At 38.6% G+C, this 19,931-nt stretch overlaps 1 protein-coding gene across 1 annotated transcript in view; it reads right to left on the bottom strand.

Moving 5' to 3' along the window:
- Positions 1-19,931, bottom strand: part of LOC113405024 (cadherin-8-like) — a 181,131-nt gene that overhangs the window by 22,809 nt on the left and 138,391 nt on the right. Inside the window, exons 8-9 of the mRNA XM_026663623.1 lie at positions 18,555-18,676; positions 10,940-11,057 (exon numbers count right to left, since the gene is read on the bottom strand). Of these exons, the coding sequence (XP_026519408.1) occupies positions 10,940-11,057; positions 18,555-18,676 (240 nt within the window). The remainder of the gene's footprint in view (positions 1-10,939; positions 11,058-18,554; positions 18,677-19,931) is intronic.

The following is a 19,931-nucleotide window of genomic DNA, read 5'->3' as shown; positions in this document are numbered from 1 at the left end:
GAACATTGTAAAGCTACAATTGGAGAGATGCAGAGATCTTCTTCTTGGAAGAACATTCCCCCTTTATAAACACCTTATACTTCTGGTGCAAACTATCAGATGTTAGAGTAGAAATACTCCACCATTCACAACAACCAAACGAGACTGGCAAACCTGACAAATAATGGTGAGGAACAGATTGTGAAAAGTTTTCCTCTCAAATACACTGATTCTAAGCCCCAACCTATACAGTGAAGTTCCCACGCTGTTTTCGAGGAGACTATGGCCCACTGTCTTTATTATTGAAAGACAATTTATTTTATAAGTCTTAGCATTTTGCATAAACAGTCAGCACACTAATCTGCATGCACAGCCAAACCAACATGTGACAGAACACTTAAGCAATTTGTAACAAGGAAGGAACAGGAGGACAAGTAGAGTTACTGTCACTAAAGTTTGCTTATTTATAGATAAGTTCATTGGTTTAGACATCAGAAAGATACTATCAGGATACACAAAGATCTGAAACACGGACAAACCTACAAGTGTCCAAGCAGATGTTGCCAGATAAGAAAGAGGAATCATCTCTCGAAACGCCTATTAATGTTAAGGTGTATTTTTCTCTGGTTTTCTTTCACTCACTTTCTTTATTTTAATCATGGTTAATGATTATATTAAAGTGACAAAATGGGAAGAAATGTGTGTGTGTGAGGGGTAGAATATAGTTTAATAGTCTGTGTGTACTGAGGAACTTTTGGTGAAGAGATACAATATTGCTGCTATGTTTGACTACACGTTGGCCTCCCATTAAAAGACAAGTGGAAACTGAAATGATACAGAAAATAAACATGATGAAGGAAACATTTAAGTCCTCTCACCAAATTATCATGTATGTGCTGAGGCTTCATTAATTTATGTTTGTAAAGCACTTTGAGATCCTACAAGGTACTACATACAATCAAGACATTGCTGTACATCTGAAAAAACTTCTAAAATTTCGGAGGGATCCAACTTTGGATTCCTTTACTGCCGAGATGCTCCTGGATGTGAAATTAGCACACTTGCTACCATCAAGGCCTGAGGTCCATTGTTTAGCTGAAATTATGTCAGACTGAAGCTTTAATTTGTTCTTATCTCTATGTGTCTACCTGGTATTTTATCCGCATTCCAGATTTTCTTTGCTAAGATGAATTTATTCTTTCATGGTGATTGCCTGGCCCATTTTTTTTCTTTTTTCTGTTTTGTTTTCTTAATCTTTTTTTTCCTTATGTGCTGTTTTAAAATGATGCCACTGTTACTTACTTTACTGTATTTCTATTGACAAGTTAATGAAATAATTATTGGAAAAAGAAATAAAACTATATTAAACTATTAGATCTGGCAAACACTACAGCAGGAAAATTCACAATGTTTTCCATTGTAGTGCATTTGATGCTCAACACTGACCTCAGATCTTTTTCACTTAGACTGCATCTGGTTCTTAATTAGTTTGATTTATAAAATGAAACATAATTGACTCCTTGTCAACATTATGTTGCTAGCAGCACAAATCATAAATTATAAATAAGTGAAGTAAAAGCCTTTTATGATCATGTATGCATAATGGCATGCTGTACATATACAATATTATCCCTTCCTTTATTGCTCTCCTTTCATATTTGCTTGTACTGGTTCATGTTCACATAAATGTTCTGAAATAAACTGTCATTGTGACTGATAATTCACGTGGAAAAAAAGGGCTCTCTCAGGAGGGATATGATGCTGTGGAAGTGAGCCCTCCATTTGAGTATATGGATTCCCTGACTATTGGCTGGATACTTTCATCTGTTGGGGTGATGGAGAAGCCAACACAACAGAGATAGGATGAAGACAGGACTGAAAAGGTTAAAAGAGTATCTGGAACAAAAATGCTCCAGTAGAAGCACTTTGTTAGCTATAAAATTTCAAAAAGAGCAGGGAAAAAAATAATAAAAAAAACCAAACCAACAAACAAAAAACCCCAAACCACAGCACAGCTGAAGAAGAGCCTAAGGATGCCTAAAAGAGGACAATCAGCTTACCAGGTGGCCCCCTCCTTGCTGGCTGGAACATCAGGTTGGCCTATCCGGTCCAATGAAGACTTGATTGATCACATCTGGCTTATGGCGGAGGAGAGAGGGGATCTGTCTGGCTGGAGCCCTGCATCCTGAATACAGGAGAGGAGTGAATAAGGTTTCAGCTGGACAGAATAGACAGCATGGTCAAAATGTGGAGGAGGTTGGTAGCTGTGTTAGAATTTGTGGATCTGGTTCTGTTCTCTGGCATTGGGTTTCAGCTAGAACAGAGGAAGTTCATTGTCAAGCTGCCAAAAGGAAGCCACCTCTTCAGCCTACAGAGGTGGCAAAAGCTGCATCAATCATTGAAAGAAAGCGTAGACAGTAGCCAGGTAGGGTTAAAAGATATGTTTGAAGAAGAAATTGCACACAGTCCTCACCTGTTCCGTGGCTCTAATTAGAGGTGAGCCTGGAAAGAGTAGCTGCCTACACGTGAAAAGAAAGATGGGGCAGGTGGCAGAGCACCAGGTATTGGTGGAAGAAGCAGAACAAGATTAAATGTCCAACGTGGAGGGATTACATGCCCAATATACACTCTGCTACAGTGGTGGCAGTGGGAAAATGCAGGTTTCCCCCTGTATTGCTGTAGTCCTCACTATAGACAATAATGGAAACTTCTACAAGAAGCCCATTCAAATATCACTCAGGTGATAGCATGGGGGCATTACAGAAAATAGCTTGTAGGTGAGGTAGTAGAGGAGGATAGGAAAAGGGAAGAAGGAAGGTCTCAGACATGAAGGATACATGCTGAGCAAAAGAAACAAATGCTGGCTTTTCATTGTTACTGGGGTTCTAAGTAGATGGTGCACATGCAAAGTGGCATGTTCTAAAAAGTGAAATATGTTATTTACATTACAATATAAGACAACACCACGGAAACTGAAACACAAGTGTATTTGTACTGTGTATAGCAATATGGGACCTCTGGGCATTTCTGCAGTGTAACAGAGACTCCTTTGTAAAAAAAGGGGAAAAAATCATTTACTTGAAACCCTAGTGGCCTGTCTCTGATTTAGAGTAACTGTCAAGAAGAGCGTGAACACTATGAAAAAAACAAAATCAAATCAGATGTTCCTGATCCCTCACTCATCATCAATACAAAGAAACATCATGTGCCATCATGTTGCTGTTCATCTCATGGAGCAACAAACACATCCAACACACTTGCAGGATGACGTCATGTTTCAGAACTTCTTCAGTTATATGACTGAATAGGTTTAAGTCTACTTGCCTACTTAGTGCTAAGAATGAAAATGTCCACCACAGCCACTGATCCCTCGCAGTTCCCATCAGATCAATCATCTAGGGACTAAGAATGGGTGAACCAATGGAGAACAAACAAATAACCCCACTCCATTCTCCATGTCCATTTCTACAAGTGAACCTTTTCGAGACTTTACAAATGTCATCCCTCAAAGACACCCCTGAAACTCAAGTTCCTCCCAGCTTTTTTCTTGTTCCAGAGACAATAATTTTCTGCCGGTTTTGATAGGCAACAAATTACCACACCCTCTGTACTGGCTACCTTCCACTTTCTGACACATTGAGGGGCAGAGCTTAGGCATCACCCACATTCCCAGTCTAGCACTGACCACACTTCACCCACCTGCTACAGTGGTGGTTAAGAGTAAGATGGTGGCAATATCTGCTTACCTGTGTGTCTCTAGACCCAGGGTGCTTACTTCTTCTTTGCTCCCCTGCACTGGCGCAAAGTACAACTCGCAAAGCTAGGCCTCCCCTCCCCTTTTTTTTTAAAAGAGTTGACCATGAACAATCACCGAAATCTAAACACCCCTGAATTTTGCAAATCTTCTGGCTCAAAATCTGAATTTTGTGAATCTGTAGACCTATACCTAGAATGTTATCTTTTAACTAGAACTGGTCAGAAAATGCTGATTTGATTAAATTGAAAAGTTTCATGAGAACATATCTATTCCATTGATTATTTGCAGGAAATTAGTGAAACCTTTGGTTTCGATAAGGTCATAACATTTAATTTTGACTAATCATTTTGACATTTATATTATAATACAAATGTCAAAATAATAAAGTTGAAACAAAACGGTTTATCCTTCTTGAAATGAAATGTTTCAACCTTATCAAAAGGTATCATTTTGATAAGATTAAAATGAAATATTTTTGGAATGTTTTGCGAAAAATTCTGAGTTTTTGACTTTTTGGCCTGATTTGGGACAAAATGAAGTTGATGGAAGTTCCAAATTTTGATTATCTCTACTTTTAATCTGGTACAAGATTGTTAATATGATATTGAAAACATGATTTATAGGCCTAGGCCCAGACACTGCCACGATTTGTGTTTTTGGAGGAAGGTGCCACTTCTGTCAGTGGGTGGCAGATTGTCTCACACATGTTACCCAATAACCCTAGTGTCCATGAAGTATTTTCAGATGTTCAATTATTTAAATACATAAGCATCCAGTCTACTTAGGGCCAAATACTGGCATCTGCCCAGTGAGTAGCACCTAATTATGCAAGTAGTCCCATTGATTTGAGATATCATAATGGTGCCCATAGCAATTAAAGAAATTCTGACCAGTGGCCTTTCTAGGGCTTAGCAATTTTTTTTTCATTAATAAAATTCAACTTATATTTTAAGTGCATGTACACACTGCCAGTGCTGCAGATAGGGTGGCAAAATGTTTACTTATAGGCATCAGGACTTGCAGTAACTGCTTTGCAATCACATCAGTGATTTTTAAATAAAAGCATGACTTCAGATGTGATTTGGTACATTTCAGAAATGCACTTTGAAAAATATGCAAACCACCTTAATTACTATGGATAAAAATGAGTATAATAGTTAAACACATTAGAAATATGGAAGCATGTGCTTCCCCTGGAGAACTGCCACTGTTAAATGAAATCTGAGCCAGGGTGGATGACAGCTGGCCACAAAGATTCCTGATGCTCATGTAACACTGCATGAAATGGCAATGGAATATGAGGATTTATAGCACATGTGCATAAGACAATAGGAGTGCTGACATTCTGGACATGCATTGTACATCCATAGGCAGTGATGGGTTTAATGTTGTCGTTGGTAAAGCAATTTGTACTAGAGGTTGTCTTTCAAACTGGGCAGAGCAAAGGAAGAGCATTCAGCTAACATATTTTAACTCTCCAAGCTATCTATATCTTATATCTATCTATCTATATCTATCTGTATATGAACATCAATGAAAAACACAGTAGGGACTTTTAAAGGCAATGACAGACAGACAGACAGACCGACCAAGGAAAGGAAAGGGAGCATGATACTCAGTGACAGAATTCTGTATTAGCACAACCAGAGTTACTATGGTGGGAGCAAAAGCTATTTTGCCATAGATTACCCTGTGAGTATGCATGTGAGAGATGCTGCTAAAGAAAATATCTGACAATTGGAATATTTATATATTTTTCTCTTTTTGTTTTTATTAAACAGAAGGCAGAGAGATAACAGAAACATTTTCTGATTTCATATATGTTCTGGACATTGGCTTTTAGCATTTTCATTTTGGACAGTAAAATGAGGGGAAACAATCCCCAAAGGTGTTGCATACTTTTTCAGATCATTCATATAGTTTGGAAACAATTGCTTATAAATGGAAAGGAGGTGATTTGGAAAGCAAGTTTTAAATAAGGTGAGTAATTCAAGCACAGGATGTCATGTAATCCAACTAGTGCTTGGGTGATATATACGGTATGATTATAACAACAGGCTACCTTACTTTAACCACATGGCACATTGCCTACCAGTTTCAAGTCACCCCACTGAGGAAATAACTGACAGATTAAAATTGTTCAATCCAAGGAGCAAAATATTGCACTTTTAATCATGAATATTTTGGAAAATATTGTGTACATGTACAGACACACACACTGATAATTGTGTGTGTGTGTGTGTGTATGTGTGTGTGTGTATGAGCAGAGAAAATGGTGCATGTAGTCATAAGTGTGAGAGTCTAGAAACAATATTGATTGTATATATAATAAGTATTGTACTTAGGCTACCCAGAAATTGAGAATGGCATTTATAACATTTAATTTTGCTAGGAATAAGCTACACCACAGAAAGGTTTCTCATTAGAGTACATATGATGCTTCAATTTAAAAGCAAAGTAAATAAATATATACTCTTGGTTTTATTCACTACGCCTGCACCAATATTCACTTTGGTCCAGATTCTGGGCTTCTCATCAAGAGCATGGAATGTCTGTTGAGCTTTTTCAGGAGTATTAATGTATGCCCCTGATGTGGTCCCCTCTGTGCTTAGAGGGGCAGGTTTTCCCTTGTCTTGCCCATTCTCTTCACTACTGACCCTTGGTGGGTCCCAGCAGAGTTTAGCACTATGTACTCTCTCATTGATGCAGTGAAAATGTACCATTTTCTCTGCCAGGAGAGCCTCTGCAGCCCTGGACATCTGGGGACTATTTGATCCGGGCATATTTTCAATACACAACACATTTGCCATTTGAGGAACATTTTGAAGTTTTACCAGTTAATGGCAAACATACATTTGCTAGTTTTAGAATGAAAATTGCAATTTGCATTTGCAAACAATACTTGAATGCCTGGGAAAACTGTCTTTTTTCATAAGGCTCTGCTCTTGACTGATCAAACAATAGGGATAATCAGAACAGGGGTTGCTTAATGGCATATACAATACACTATGTTATAAATACAAGAGAAAGTTATATACGATATACTATGTTATAAATACAAGAAAAAGTTCATGTGCTAGCACTAGGCTTCTAGTTACATTTTTCATATCACGCTTTTATCAGAATACAATAAATCAAATTCCAAAGCCTCATTTTCACAGGTCTCATTTCAGTTTAGTGGTGCCGCAAGGCTACAAAATTCCTTCTCAGTTTCCTAAATAATTGGTGGCATTTCGTTATCCACCTCTGTACCAGAATTAGTGACTGGTGACCCATTATATGTTGGAAGATTGGCCCTAAATGGATAACCATTCTAAGGGTTGAGATACATTGTCAGAGTTTATCCAAATCTATCTGAACATCTTTGTTTGCCTGGACATCTTACAAAATCAGGTTTTCACCTGAGATTATTTTCAGCATTTCTTGCTTTGGAGGCAGTCAGAAGTAATGCAAGAACAGCATTACTCACGGTATTTCGTTCATCCATCCAAAACCAGATACAAAGACATGCAAAAATTAGATAATCAATCACTTCACTCATAATTAGCAACTGTGCGGCCATATAGCTCCAGGTAGCCAAATATGGGATCTGTCCTTGACTCACATGGTTGGGTACCTGGACTGATGTTGCCACATGGTTTGTAAGAATGGGTGACCTGATTATGTGTTAACTAAGTAGGATTTTCAAGTCCCAATCTGATGGAGAGAGAAGGGTTTAATACATCTGGTCAGTTAACAGAATGATCAACTCTGCTTGCATCACAGTTCTAGAGAGTGGTTTTCTGTGACCAGCAGTAGCACATTTTGCTAAATTTAAAAATTATCAACTCATTCAGTGACACAGGAGATAAGAAAACATACTCAGGAACTGAAGTTTTGGGCTCAGACTGAATGGAAGAAAATCATTGCATATTGTTTTCTGAGAAATGTTCTATGGGCTTTAGCGAGATGCATGAGGTTCCTGATGATGTTCAAGATTACTTTGCTAGTCTAGCCATCAAAAAGGTAGTAGAGGTCCCAGTGAGTTATTTCAGGATGTCTTGTCTATGGAAGAGATTGTAAATATGCAAATTTACCAGATAGAAAATACAAAAAATCTTGTCATGGTGCCTGTAAATCATTTCACAGGAACAGAATGTAGCTATGAACACTGGCCAATTTCTGTAACACATAATGTAGTCTTGTGGGGAAAAAAGTGTTTTGCGGCGTGCAAATGAAGGCCCAACATTATGTCAAAAGGTCAATTAAAAACATTTAGTAAAGGCAGGTTTTAGCCTATTAGAGTATCACTTGTCACCTATGCAGCACAGTTAAGACAGCTCACAAATTCTTAGATCACCTGGTGACAGTCTGGAAGGCTTAAAAGGCATATTAGCCCAAAGGGGATGAATTAAAGTGAATTGATAGTCAGAGGTTTTTGTAAGTATGTTACAAGAACAAACTCAAGCCGGTACTAGTATGTAGCCTTTCTTTATTATTTGGGCCAGAAAATATGCCCGTCAGAAACAAAACCACTCAGCTTTGATTTCCACAACAGATGTCAAACTGCATTGGTTGAGTGCTAGTGCCAAGAGAAGAGATCAATTAAAACTACTGCTCCTTCAAGTACAAAGGTGTCTGCCAATCCCAAAAATGCCAGTGCAGCACAAAGGAAGCAATATTAGAGAGTAAGACAGTTTCAGAAAGACCCTAGAAAAGTGGTGGTTTTGCACAGCATTGTGCTTCACAGAGTATGGAGAAAGGCAAGAAATGCTCAAAAAGAAATTAAATAAGCCTAAAGAAAAGGAAAACACAAATGTAGTAACTTTATAATTTAAAAAAATGCATTTGTAGTTTAAGAAGTCACTGAGACACTGGGCTTAATTCCACATTCAGTAATGCTCGGGAAATACTCTAACAGTCACCAAAGCTATTCCTGACTTGCACTATTACACCAAAAGCAGAATTTGGACCAATGAGTTGAATTTTACAGGAACAATAAATTCATCAGGCATAATCAGTCATGCTGATTGTGAAGATAGAGAACATTTTATAAGTCATCCTTAAGCATCGATGATTCAGTGGCTTGACTATGTAAGGAGCCTTTATGGCTCTGTCCTCATAGATGCTGGGAGTGAGTTTCGCAGCCTGGGTGGACAGAGTTGTGTTTATGGAGCTCGCACTAACATGCTAAAAATAGCAATTTGGATTTTTCCGGCTCATGCTGGTGCTCAGGCTCTGAAGCCAAGGGACGGGGGTGGACTTCAGAACTCAAGAGCCAAAGCAATGTCTACACTTTTATTTTTAGCATGCTAGCCTGAACCCCACTAACATGAGTCTGTATAGACATATCCTCTGTGACATGACACCTTGCCTCACCTCAGCTATATTATCCCAATTTTGGATTTGGCAAGAATCCTTCCTATACAAGGGAAGATTTGTTCTAGCAGACAAAAATTGGACTGTTTTAAACAGCGTAACAGTCTTGATAAAACATGCTTAAAGGGTGTATGTTATAAGTATGTTTAAAGGGAATAATGTTATCAGGCAGAAAAAGATGGATGTAACTATATATCCTCACATGGAATTTGCGAACATTTATTCCTTAATGGGTGTGGATTTGTTATAGAAAGAAAAAGTGTAGTGGATTTATTATGATGATTATTATTAAAATGTTAATTATAAAACAGTATCTCTATTGTACACAAGAGTGGGATGTTGAAAAGAATATTAAGGCTCCACTCCTTCTCCCATGCTAGTCAATGGGAATTTTGCCACTGACTTCAGTTGGGAGCAAGAGTGAATATTAAAAGGGTAATAGATTGGAGCAGGAAGGTTAATTAGTGGTATGAGCGGATAGTCTACGCTCCAAAAAAGAAATGTAAAAACCTTTGTTTATTCTGTCGTGCTGTGGAAGGTAATCCACTGTTTATGGGAGCTTCATATTTAGGGCACTTAATTCAAATTGTGTTCTATGATTTTGGGATTATGAAGAAGGTTTTTTTAGTCACTTTATTTTCTATAATGAAAGTACTAATTAAGAATACAGTCCTATAAAGACTCTTTAATTTCCTTTGTAAAGATACATTCATAAGAATATATATAAACTTAGAGTGAATAATGCTACAATAAACATATCCAAAAAGCGAAAACCATGATATTTTTAAATAGGTTCAGAAATTTATTTTGTATAAGGCCATATTTATCAAAGCAGTACCAACATACTTCATTGGCTGCTACAGCTAGAATAACAATTGGTATGAAAATGGTGTTTTCTTCTTAAATGCTTAAATATTTCCTTTATACAGACAAATAAAATTTCATATTAATACTAACAAGGCTAACTAGCATATTTTGATTTCCTTCATAATCATTGCACAAACATGATATAAGAGACTGAAATACAGGATGCAATGTTATGAGAAAGAAAACCCTTGCCTGACATACAAATACCTAGGAATGCACTGTTTATAGAATTATTGTGATCATTTCCAGCTCTCTCACTATATGACCTTCAGGTATAGCTGTGTGCCAAGAACAAGGATCAGACTAAATTTATTACTCAAAAAAAGTAAAATGGATTGAATTTGTTTTCTTCTTTTTTCCCCCCACCATGAATGAATTCCACTTCTATAGTATTACACAATAAGACTATGCCCTTCCAGAAGTGCTATAAAAGAGCAATTCTAATACAAAGTGCCCTTCAAGACTTTGCTGACCGAATAGTTTTCTCGTCCTAGTTAGAATGCGTTTAACTGTAGTAGTTCAGAATCTGTACACAAACACCAAGATGGCTTAAAATGTGTTTCCCTTTGGGGATTTAGTAAACATTTAGTTAGATGTTCTTGACCAGATGTGAGCCAATGTGTGGTCAATATTTATTTATCAGCATAGTTTTAACCATTTATTTTACAATCTCTCTCTCTCTCTGCTATCTCAAAATCAATAGAAGTATAGTACAAATTAAATCCCTCTGTTCAAGTTTTATGTAACCCAATGAGTTATTTTCTGGATCTAAATTCTGTTTTCATTTTAGTTTTCTTCTTATCTATTGTACAGATATTGGAAATAGCGGAAGATGTGTATTTATGGTACCATTACACAGATAAACCACATTCTAATTGCTCAAGTGAGATTGGTAAAGTAAATGGAAGTCAACCAAGCAATGCAAAAGAGAAATAAAGTAAGTTATACAGTGCCGCACTATATACGTTTTATATTTACCTTCATTTTTCTTGATGGTGAAATTCGGATTGTTGACCATTTCAGGAAGAAGACTATATAGAAAAAAATGTCCATTTTTAGGATCATCTTTATCAATGGCACTGACAGTCTGAATTACCTGCAATAGAAAAAGGTTACATAAAATGTACAGCCTCAACGTAAGTTCTATTGATCACCAACACCAGGTTTTATAAATTAACCTGTTATATATAAAGATACTGAAAAATCTGCATTCACTGATGAAAAGGACATTCTTTATTATATAGGATACATTCTGATTTCTACTTTCACAAGTGTAAGAACCCTCCCATATACATACCTAAACTTCTATGTGGATTGCCCAGATCGTATAGAAATGTAGGGCTGGAAGGGACCTCGAGAAGTGATCAAGTCCAGCCCACTGTGATAAGGGAGGACCTAGTAAACCTAGAACACCTCTAACAGGTGATTGTCCCACATATTCTTAAAAACCTCCAATGATGGGGCTTCCGAAACCTCCCGTGGAAGCATATTGCAGAACCTAACTACCCTTAAAATTAGAAAGATTTTCCTAATATGTAACCTAAATTTCCTTTGCTGTAGATTAAGCCCTTTACTTCTTGTCCTACCTTCAGTGGATATGGAGAACAATTGATCACATTCCTTTTTATAACAGCCCTTCACATATTTGAAGACTGTTTTCAGATGCACCCGCAGTCTTCTTTTCTCAAGACTAAGCATGCCCATTTTTTGTAACCTTTCCTCATATGTGGTAGCCTCTGAGGCACAGTGCCTCCTGGGCTACTCATGGTTTGATATAGCTTTGCACAGGAATGTGCCTAGAACAGTCCAGCCATAAAACTCCCTCCACCACCATTCTCTGCCCCCCGAGCTGAACAAAGTTCTTAAAAATGTACCTTTTTTTGTGTGAAATTTTGCATTTCTAATATCAAGCTAACAGTGATACTCTGTTTTTAAGTTAGAATAAAATTTGACCAGCCATTTCAGAATGTATGGAATTGCAAAAAAACAATCAAATCCTTTTCTTCTTTTCATAAAATGCTTAACAATTCTTGCGCAAAAATCCCCACAAAACTATGTTTGATTTAACACATTCAACTTAGGATGCTTTGCACATTGTCCAGAATATGGTGCTATTTTAGCTATGTTTGGTGGGGAGGGTTGTTTTTAAATACCAAAGTTAGGAAAATTTGAAAATCAACTGCACTTATTCTGCACAACATCCATATTCAGTGGTGTATATGGAATGCTAGCACTGCAGGTACAGTTGCTGATCTTCCTCCAGGCCAAATGGGATTGCAAAGGACAGGGGAGAATAATATAAGAATAGAACACTTCCAGAAAAGTAGGAGAGGAATTTAATGGGGTTTAAAGTTTGGGACAGATTTACTTGATTCCAAATATTTCCCCATCAGAAGAAGTGGAGACAGGGAGAGATAGGGACCTAGACACAGGTCTCAGGGCCTGATACTGCACTCTTGAACTCAGTGGGAATTTTGCTGTTAGATTCAATTATGTAGGATCAGAAACTTAATGAGTATTATTTAAATTTTCATTTCCCCACTGAAGTCAATAAAACTTTTCTCTTATTCCTTTATTGCCAAAAGCATCAGACCCTAAAACAAACAAAACAAAACAAACAAACAAACAAAACCCTCATAATAACAACTAAAAATGTGAAACTCCATCCTGAGACAAATATATTTAAGAGTAACAGGACTGTGGCAAGAGGAGCCATCACAATGAAGCGAGATGCTCCTCCAGTCCAGCAATTTTCAGGGCTGGGTACACAGGCAAGGCTCTCTGCAAGCGTCTTGGGGCTAAGGACACAGACCTACCCCACCACTGAGCATTGTCTTCACGTATGGCCCTAGAGCAGAGAGAGTGTCCGCAGCAGCAAGAGGCAGGGGATGGAGGAGTTGGGGAAGAGGTGCTGCTGGGACTTGCGCAAAAGAGAAGCCCCCAGGCAGCAGCAAGCATCAGAGTGGTGCTGGGTCCAAACAACTGAGAGGGAGAATGGTATGTCTGAGCTAGGTGATATAAGCCATAGTTCTCACATGTGGTTACATTGTAATTTGACGGTGTGCACATTTTATAATTGTATACTTTGTTAGTTTCCTAATATTTTCTTCCAGTAGTCACTGTGGCTTCACTGGACTTGACGAAGGCTTTCAGCTAATTTTATTTATAGGGCTAACTTTTACATTCCTCCACTTGCAAAGATTTAGCTGCCATAACTTCAAATATATAGTGCTTAAGGGGAAACAAAAATACCTATAAAATAACCTAAAGTAGCTTTTCACTATATAAAAAGTCTCCTAATTAAATAATTGTATCAGGGGATCTTCAAGGCTAGAAGCAAGTGTTGCCTGTCCCACTGCAAATATGGGATTTTCCCCTTTCAGAGGTGTTCAGTTCCAATTTCTATCTCTGCAGGTTTGTAAAATATCAGACCATGTTTCTAGCTCAGGACTGAATATTGCTGATCATGGGTCTTAAAGCAGTGCAGGTTGGAATGGAATTCCAATTTATGGAGGAAACAAAACATTGTTGTGCGAGGGTTTTTTTTTAAACTGTGACTTTTTGAAACTTGGAGGTTTAGAATGTTATTGGAAGACATAATGGGGAGATCTATTTGTGGGCAGAGTGAAATTTAGGTGCTCAAGTGTGCATGATAAATGCAATTTATCACATGGGTATGCAATTTAAATATCTTGCTGGTTGCTTAACTGTAGTTCTTTCCAGTGTTATGTGGGAGAATTGGTTCTAATTATTTCTCTCCTTCTCCAGGGTTTCAATGAACTAAAAGTCACCAGCCAGCTACCATAGTGCCATGAACTTTTCAGCTCCCAGAAACTATGCAAGATAATTCAGGTCATTATTTAGATTGGAAATATTTGAGAAGTGGAATCTGTGGGCACATACATTGTTTTTTGTGCACAGATTTAATGCTTCTCAATCTCCTATGAAACGTATTCCTTACATTGAAATTATTCTCATCCACATGTTATCAATTATTTTTTATAAATACACACAAAAATATAGTCAAAACTTAGCATTAACAAAATGTTACAGTTGTTATTTTACTAGCACAAGCCAAGAATTTAGGAGTTAGCATTCCCATAGCAACCTTATTCTACTCCTTTCTGTGTATGCATTACAAAAGGATTTTCTTCAGCATATAACATATGTGCAGTAATATTAACTGCTTTGTAGTTGACCTGTCCTCCTGTTTCCTCACAGGATTTTCAAATGATTCTGAACAGCACAATAAGGAGCTCCACAGAATAAAATTGGTTCATAAAGGATAGTTTTAAAACCTCTGACTTATTGATGCATATATGTCAGGTTGCTACCCTTAAGGTTGCTGAATTCCTCAACATTTTTCCACATAAAATTTCAACCTTGATTTTCTGTTAACAAAGTTTGTGCATGTAATTGAGTATGTATATGTTTTAAGGAAGAGAGCACTAAATTAACATCTTACCTAACAGGCATATCTGAATTGAAATTAATAGCATAGGTATCCCAGAGGACCGCATATCGTTATATTCTGCAACCTTGTATTACATTCCTGCAAAGCCACAGATGCCTAAAATTATAGCATTCCTAGAAGAATATCAGTATAGTAATAGTGAATGCTACTGAAAGGTAAATAGCAAAATCTTGTAAATATAATGTACCTATCTCTGTATGATTTTAATGCACAGCATAGTTTTAATATACTCAAAACATACCAGAGCTGAGCAGCATTACAGAGTATGGTTTTATGCGATTACAAAACTTTGCATTGGTAGAAAATGGGATGAAAGGCATTCTCAAAATTAAAGTCTAGTTTCTACTATTTGTAACCCTCCCTGTGACCAGGGCCGGCTCCAAGTTTTTTGCCGCCCCAAGCAAAAAAAAATGTTTCTGTGCCCCCCCTCCCGGCCCCACCCCAACTCCGCCCCTTCCCCGCCCCATTCCAATCCCTTCCCCAAATCCCCGGCCCCGCCTCCTCCCCCGGGTGTGCCGCATTTCCCCTCCTACCTCTCCCTCCCAGGCTTGCCTGGGTGGTAGGGAGGGGGGAGAAGCGGAGCAGCAGCGCGCTCAGGGAAGGAGGCGGAGGTGATCTGGAGGGGGAGCGGTTCCTCTGCCTCCCCCCCCCCAGTTACTTCCTGCAGCCCTCCCTGCGCCCCCCACCGCCACAGCTCACGTCTGCTCCGCCTGCTCCCCTGAGCGCGCCTCCGCCGCTCCGCTTCTCCCCCCTCCCTCCCAGGCTTGCCGCAAAACAGCTGATTCACGCTGGGGAGAAGATGAGCAGCGGCGCGCTCGGGGGAGCAGGTGGCAGTGGAGCGGAGGTGAGCTGGGGGGGAGCAGTTCCTGCCCCCCCCGGGTTACTTCCTGCGGCCCTCCTCGCGCCCCCCACCACCGCAGCTTACCTCCGCTAAGGGCCGGCTCCCGGCTTTTTGCGCCCCAAGCACAAAAAAAAGGAGCCGGAGTGCCACTTGGAGCGCTGGTGCCAAGAGCCGGCCCTGCCCGTGACTAGAATATCACAGGCACACTTTGGGTTACAACTGAACTATCCTGCAGGTTCTCAGAAACGTAGAAGTGGACCCCGGTCTTTGCAATCGTCTCCATGACTATGCAGCTGGAACCCACCTTCACCAGCAGCACGGTCTTCCCCTCCCTCACATGGGACTGGTTGACACTGCACGCTATTAGTACAACTAAGTAGAATCAAGTTAGAGACAAAATGTCTGAGAAAGTTGTATTCTATTTTAAACTAGCCTGGCCCTAAGGCCTATGGGCTTGCTGGGTCTACAGTAATTTGAACTTTGTAGCTAGCAAGGGATAATATTAAGGGCATAAACTGCTTTTCATCGAGTTGGAAAATGCCTTGACAATAAATCAGATTTTTCCCCTCAAAAAGACGTTTGTAGTATTTTCCTATTGTATGTAAAATGTACAAAGAGCTACACGTATACATGTACGCACACACTTTTTCTATCAGCTTTGAGTTTTGTATTTTGCTGTTACAGATTCGGAATAAAAAGCAAAGAAAATTCATCTGGCAATATTATACATCAACTGTTTTTAATACATTTTGTCACGTCACCAGCAGCCGCGCTTGCCACTCTCAATTGTATCAGGACCCAAAATAGAACACTTGGAAAACTGAACTGTAATAGATGGTTCAGTCAATATATTTAGGGACTGCAAGTAAGGTTTGGTAAAAGGTTCAGATGTAATCTTTTCCCTTAAGGTGATTCAAATTCAATTTGAACTTAGGTTTAAGTTAAACTGCAAATGTAAATATACTGATGTAGCATAAAGCTATTGCACCCTTTCTTCACATGCAACGATGCTGCTTTAAAATTTTAAACACCCAGCTAAATTAGGATTTAGATACTACGTATTACAGCATCACTTTCTCATATTAACCTTCTTATGGCTTGGAGATGTAGCATTATTTCAACTTCAGTTTCTTTAAAAAAAAATGAAAATCTTGACTTGTCCATATGTTTACTTGCAAAATTTTAACACAGAATACTAAAAGAAGTAAAATATCAGCCAGTGTATTTGCTGAGATTTTGCGATGAGCTGTGTGCTGCGTAGTATGACTGCTAATTTAGACCCTGCTCCTGTAAGTTACAGTGCAATGGTAGATACTTGCACCTGCCGTGGGGCAAAAAACAGAGAATAAGTTGCAGAATCAGGGCCACATGCCCCAGTGTGGGAATTAGGAGGATCTGCTATTTCATAAGATTCTCTGTCTCTTCTCTTACTAATGTTTGTGGTAGTCTGATACTACGGTGATTAGGGCAGTATAGAGCTGGTTACATTTTTCTGATAACATTTTAAAGTGTTCATGAAAAAATTGTAAGTGATTTTGTCAGTGTTGTTACTGGTTTTCCACCAGCTGTTTGAGTTTTTTAATTTAAAATTTTGGAAAAAAAAGAAATGGTGATTTTTTTTCACCCAACTCCAATGTGGTACAGATGCTGAGATAGATGGATACTAAAACCAATTCAGAATATATCTTTCTCATTTCAAGCTACATCTAGTACATGCTCACATTTTGAGAACAGTCACTAAGCCTTAGATGAGGATGTAATCATTAGCATAACACAATATTGGAAACCGAGATTATGGGGATCTCAAATCCACTCTGAAATTTGGGAGTATAAATATCAATATATTCTCTGGAAAGAAAATACCCTCTAAAAGGAAACATTACAATAAGCTTATTTTCAATGGTTATAAAGAATGTTTACTACTCAAATGATGCATTTGTGACAGTAAGGGGAAAAAGTAGCTGGGAGGTCAAAACATTGATCTTTGAGAACCTTTTTGTGCCAAGATTTGATTGTTGTAAAACAGTACTACTAAAATAAAACAATTTCTGATTCTATTGTCAGGTACGATATTTTGGCAAATAGTGAGTTTAATGCCTAACACCCACACGAGGCACAAGAATAGTCATATTAACAACTCTAGTGTCATGCTGTCAGCTGCTGTTTATTTAAAATTAAAATGTCACTACTCAGAATAAATTATGTAGTTGAAAAACAGTGGATTTCTATAACACAAGCTGGACAAAAATGATTATATTTCATCTGTTCTGTATCGCTTTATGTAAGGTTATGTCATATCACTGAAATTGCATGTGATGTACTCACCCTTAACTCTCTATACTTCTGTCTAATGAAGGACACATTTGAAAATGCTTGGAGATTTGGTTTACTTTGAAGAAGACTCTAAAAGTTAGAATTCACTTCTTAAACATAACCAGATTTATCTGACCTTTTTGAAGTCTCTTATCCCTTCCTGGCGTGCATCCTTCTTCTTTCCTCAATCCATAGTCCATTTCACCAAAATCACAAGATGCACATCACCCACCAAGTGTCTCTCTGAGACTACATTCCTGAACCAAAACCTTCCAAAACTCTATCCATACCCATTGTTAAGGTCCATGCTTTTGGTGCCAGTGTGACATACACTTTGGTGTTTTATTATATATTCAGAGGTTTCTCCTTCCGCCCCATAATAAATCGCTTCCAGACACAAGTGAAACCTGAGAACTCTAGAGCAATAGAAGAAAGCAACTTGCCCAGAAAAGACATCCATCTCATGTAGTTTGGCAATTTATCATAGCTGAGAATCAGGAAGAGGGAAGGTCTTCTTAAATGACCTCTTTTCACCTAACATACGGTTTGAGTTAGGCCCACCATAGTTTGACATTTGAACAGAGATTCAGGCAGGTTCATAATTTTCTCCTAATCAAGGACATGATCTTGTTAGGTGCTGTTGATCTCCCTGACCTCCTACTGAAGTCAATGGGAGTTTAAGGAACTCATCACCTTACAGGATCAGGCCCCAAGCTACTTATCTTTAGTTCAAACCTCATCATTTTGATTATAAATAAAGTAATTAGGTTTCTCCTAAGCGGTGACTAATAATAGCTCATACATCTGCAAAGGCAAATATTTTGAGATAAAGGGCGTATTAGCTCAACATTATATTCCAGACAAAATCTACGTAATTTGGAGATACGATACAACTCACATTTGCTGACAGATTACTGGGAGAATTTACAAAAATTACACAGCATCAACAACATGGAGATATTTACTTGTCCAGGCTTCCCATTCTCACATAAAAAGGCTTCATGCTCTGATGCAAACTCAGGAGCGTTGTCATTTACATCAAGAACTTTGATAGCAACAGGCACTCGGGAGACTTGACTGTGGTTCCCTAAGAGAAGAAAACATAGCATAAAAGGTAAGAATATTTCATTTGGGATTGATGCCATAAAGGGCCCAAGATATAAACGCTTCCATAGCAAAAGTGTACTGTGCCCATTCTCAATTTTTGCTTAATTGGGGTGCTTTCTTCGCAATGGATTATATAATTGGAGCAAAAGATAAAGATGAATAGTCAGTATTTATTGAAGGGAGGAAAAAGCAAATAAATCCCTACTGCAAACAGCATTTGTTGTTAGACCTTCTCAGCCTAAATTGCTAGATTTTTCTCTGATGAAGTTTGTATTGTTTTATTGATAAAGTCCATTATACCATGGAAAGAGAAGGCTGTAAACAACATAGATTTATTTCTTTGTTTATCTTTGGCAGAGCACAGTGCATTTTACTCTATTAGTAGTTTTGAGTGCACATCTATTATTTCTTCATTGCAAATACGATTAATGTTGAGACCGAATTGGGAGAGAGATGTGTTGCAGGCTTGACGCTGACGATACTGGATATTACTTGAGATTATTAAAGCACTCTGATTCATTTACTGCTGACCAGAAAAGTGGCCTATGAACTTCTTAGTTTTCTGAAATAAAGCCCCATCATTTTTAATATTAAACTATTTTGCATAAGGTTCATCAGTGTACATTGCAAAATAACCTTGTTAAGCTCTTTGGAAAGCTGAGCTAAAGCAACAATTGGAGTTTTATTTTGACCGAAATTTACAGACAGATTTTATTGTCCTCCCTGAATTAGAGTGTGTATGTATTTTAGAGACAATTAATAACTTAGAATATCTGATCTTATGACTATTTCCCCTAAATAGCAAATATATGATTTATTTAAAAGAGTGATTGTCCAAATGGTTAATAGAAAAATATGTTATAAACCATAATAGTATTTCAGTAGCCTAATGCTAGCTTCATAATCCAGCTATGAATCATAGAATCATGGAAGTGTAGGACTAGAAGGGACCTTGATAGGTCTTCTAGTCCAGTCCCCTGCTCTCAAGACAGGACTAAGTATTATCTACACCAGGGGTCGGCAACGTTCGGCACGCGGCTCGCCAGGGAAAGCACCCTGGCGGGCCGGGACAGTTTATTTACCTGCTGACGCGGCACGTTCGGCTGATCGCGGCCCCCACTGGCCGCGGTTCGCCGTCCCGGGCCCATGGGGGCGGCGAGCAGCTGGGCGGGCCGGGGGGTGTGCTGGCCGCGGCGTCCCGGCTGCCGTCCTGGCCGGAGCCGGCGGGGGGCGCG

This window comes from Terrapene carolina, unplaced genomic scaffold (assembly GCF_002925995.2).
Source record: "Terrapene carolina triunguis isolate 2854851 unplaced genomic scaffold, T_m_triunguis-2.0 Scaffold33891, whole genome shotgun sequence".
NCBI classification, from domain to species: domain Eukaryota; kingdom Metazoa; phylum Chordata; order Testudines; family Emydidae; genus Terrapene; species Terrapene triunguis.
The sequence above is the reverse complement of the archived record's forward strand: the minus strand, read 5'-3'. Positions and strand labels throughout refer to the sequence as shown.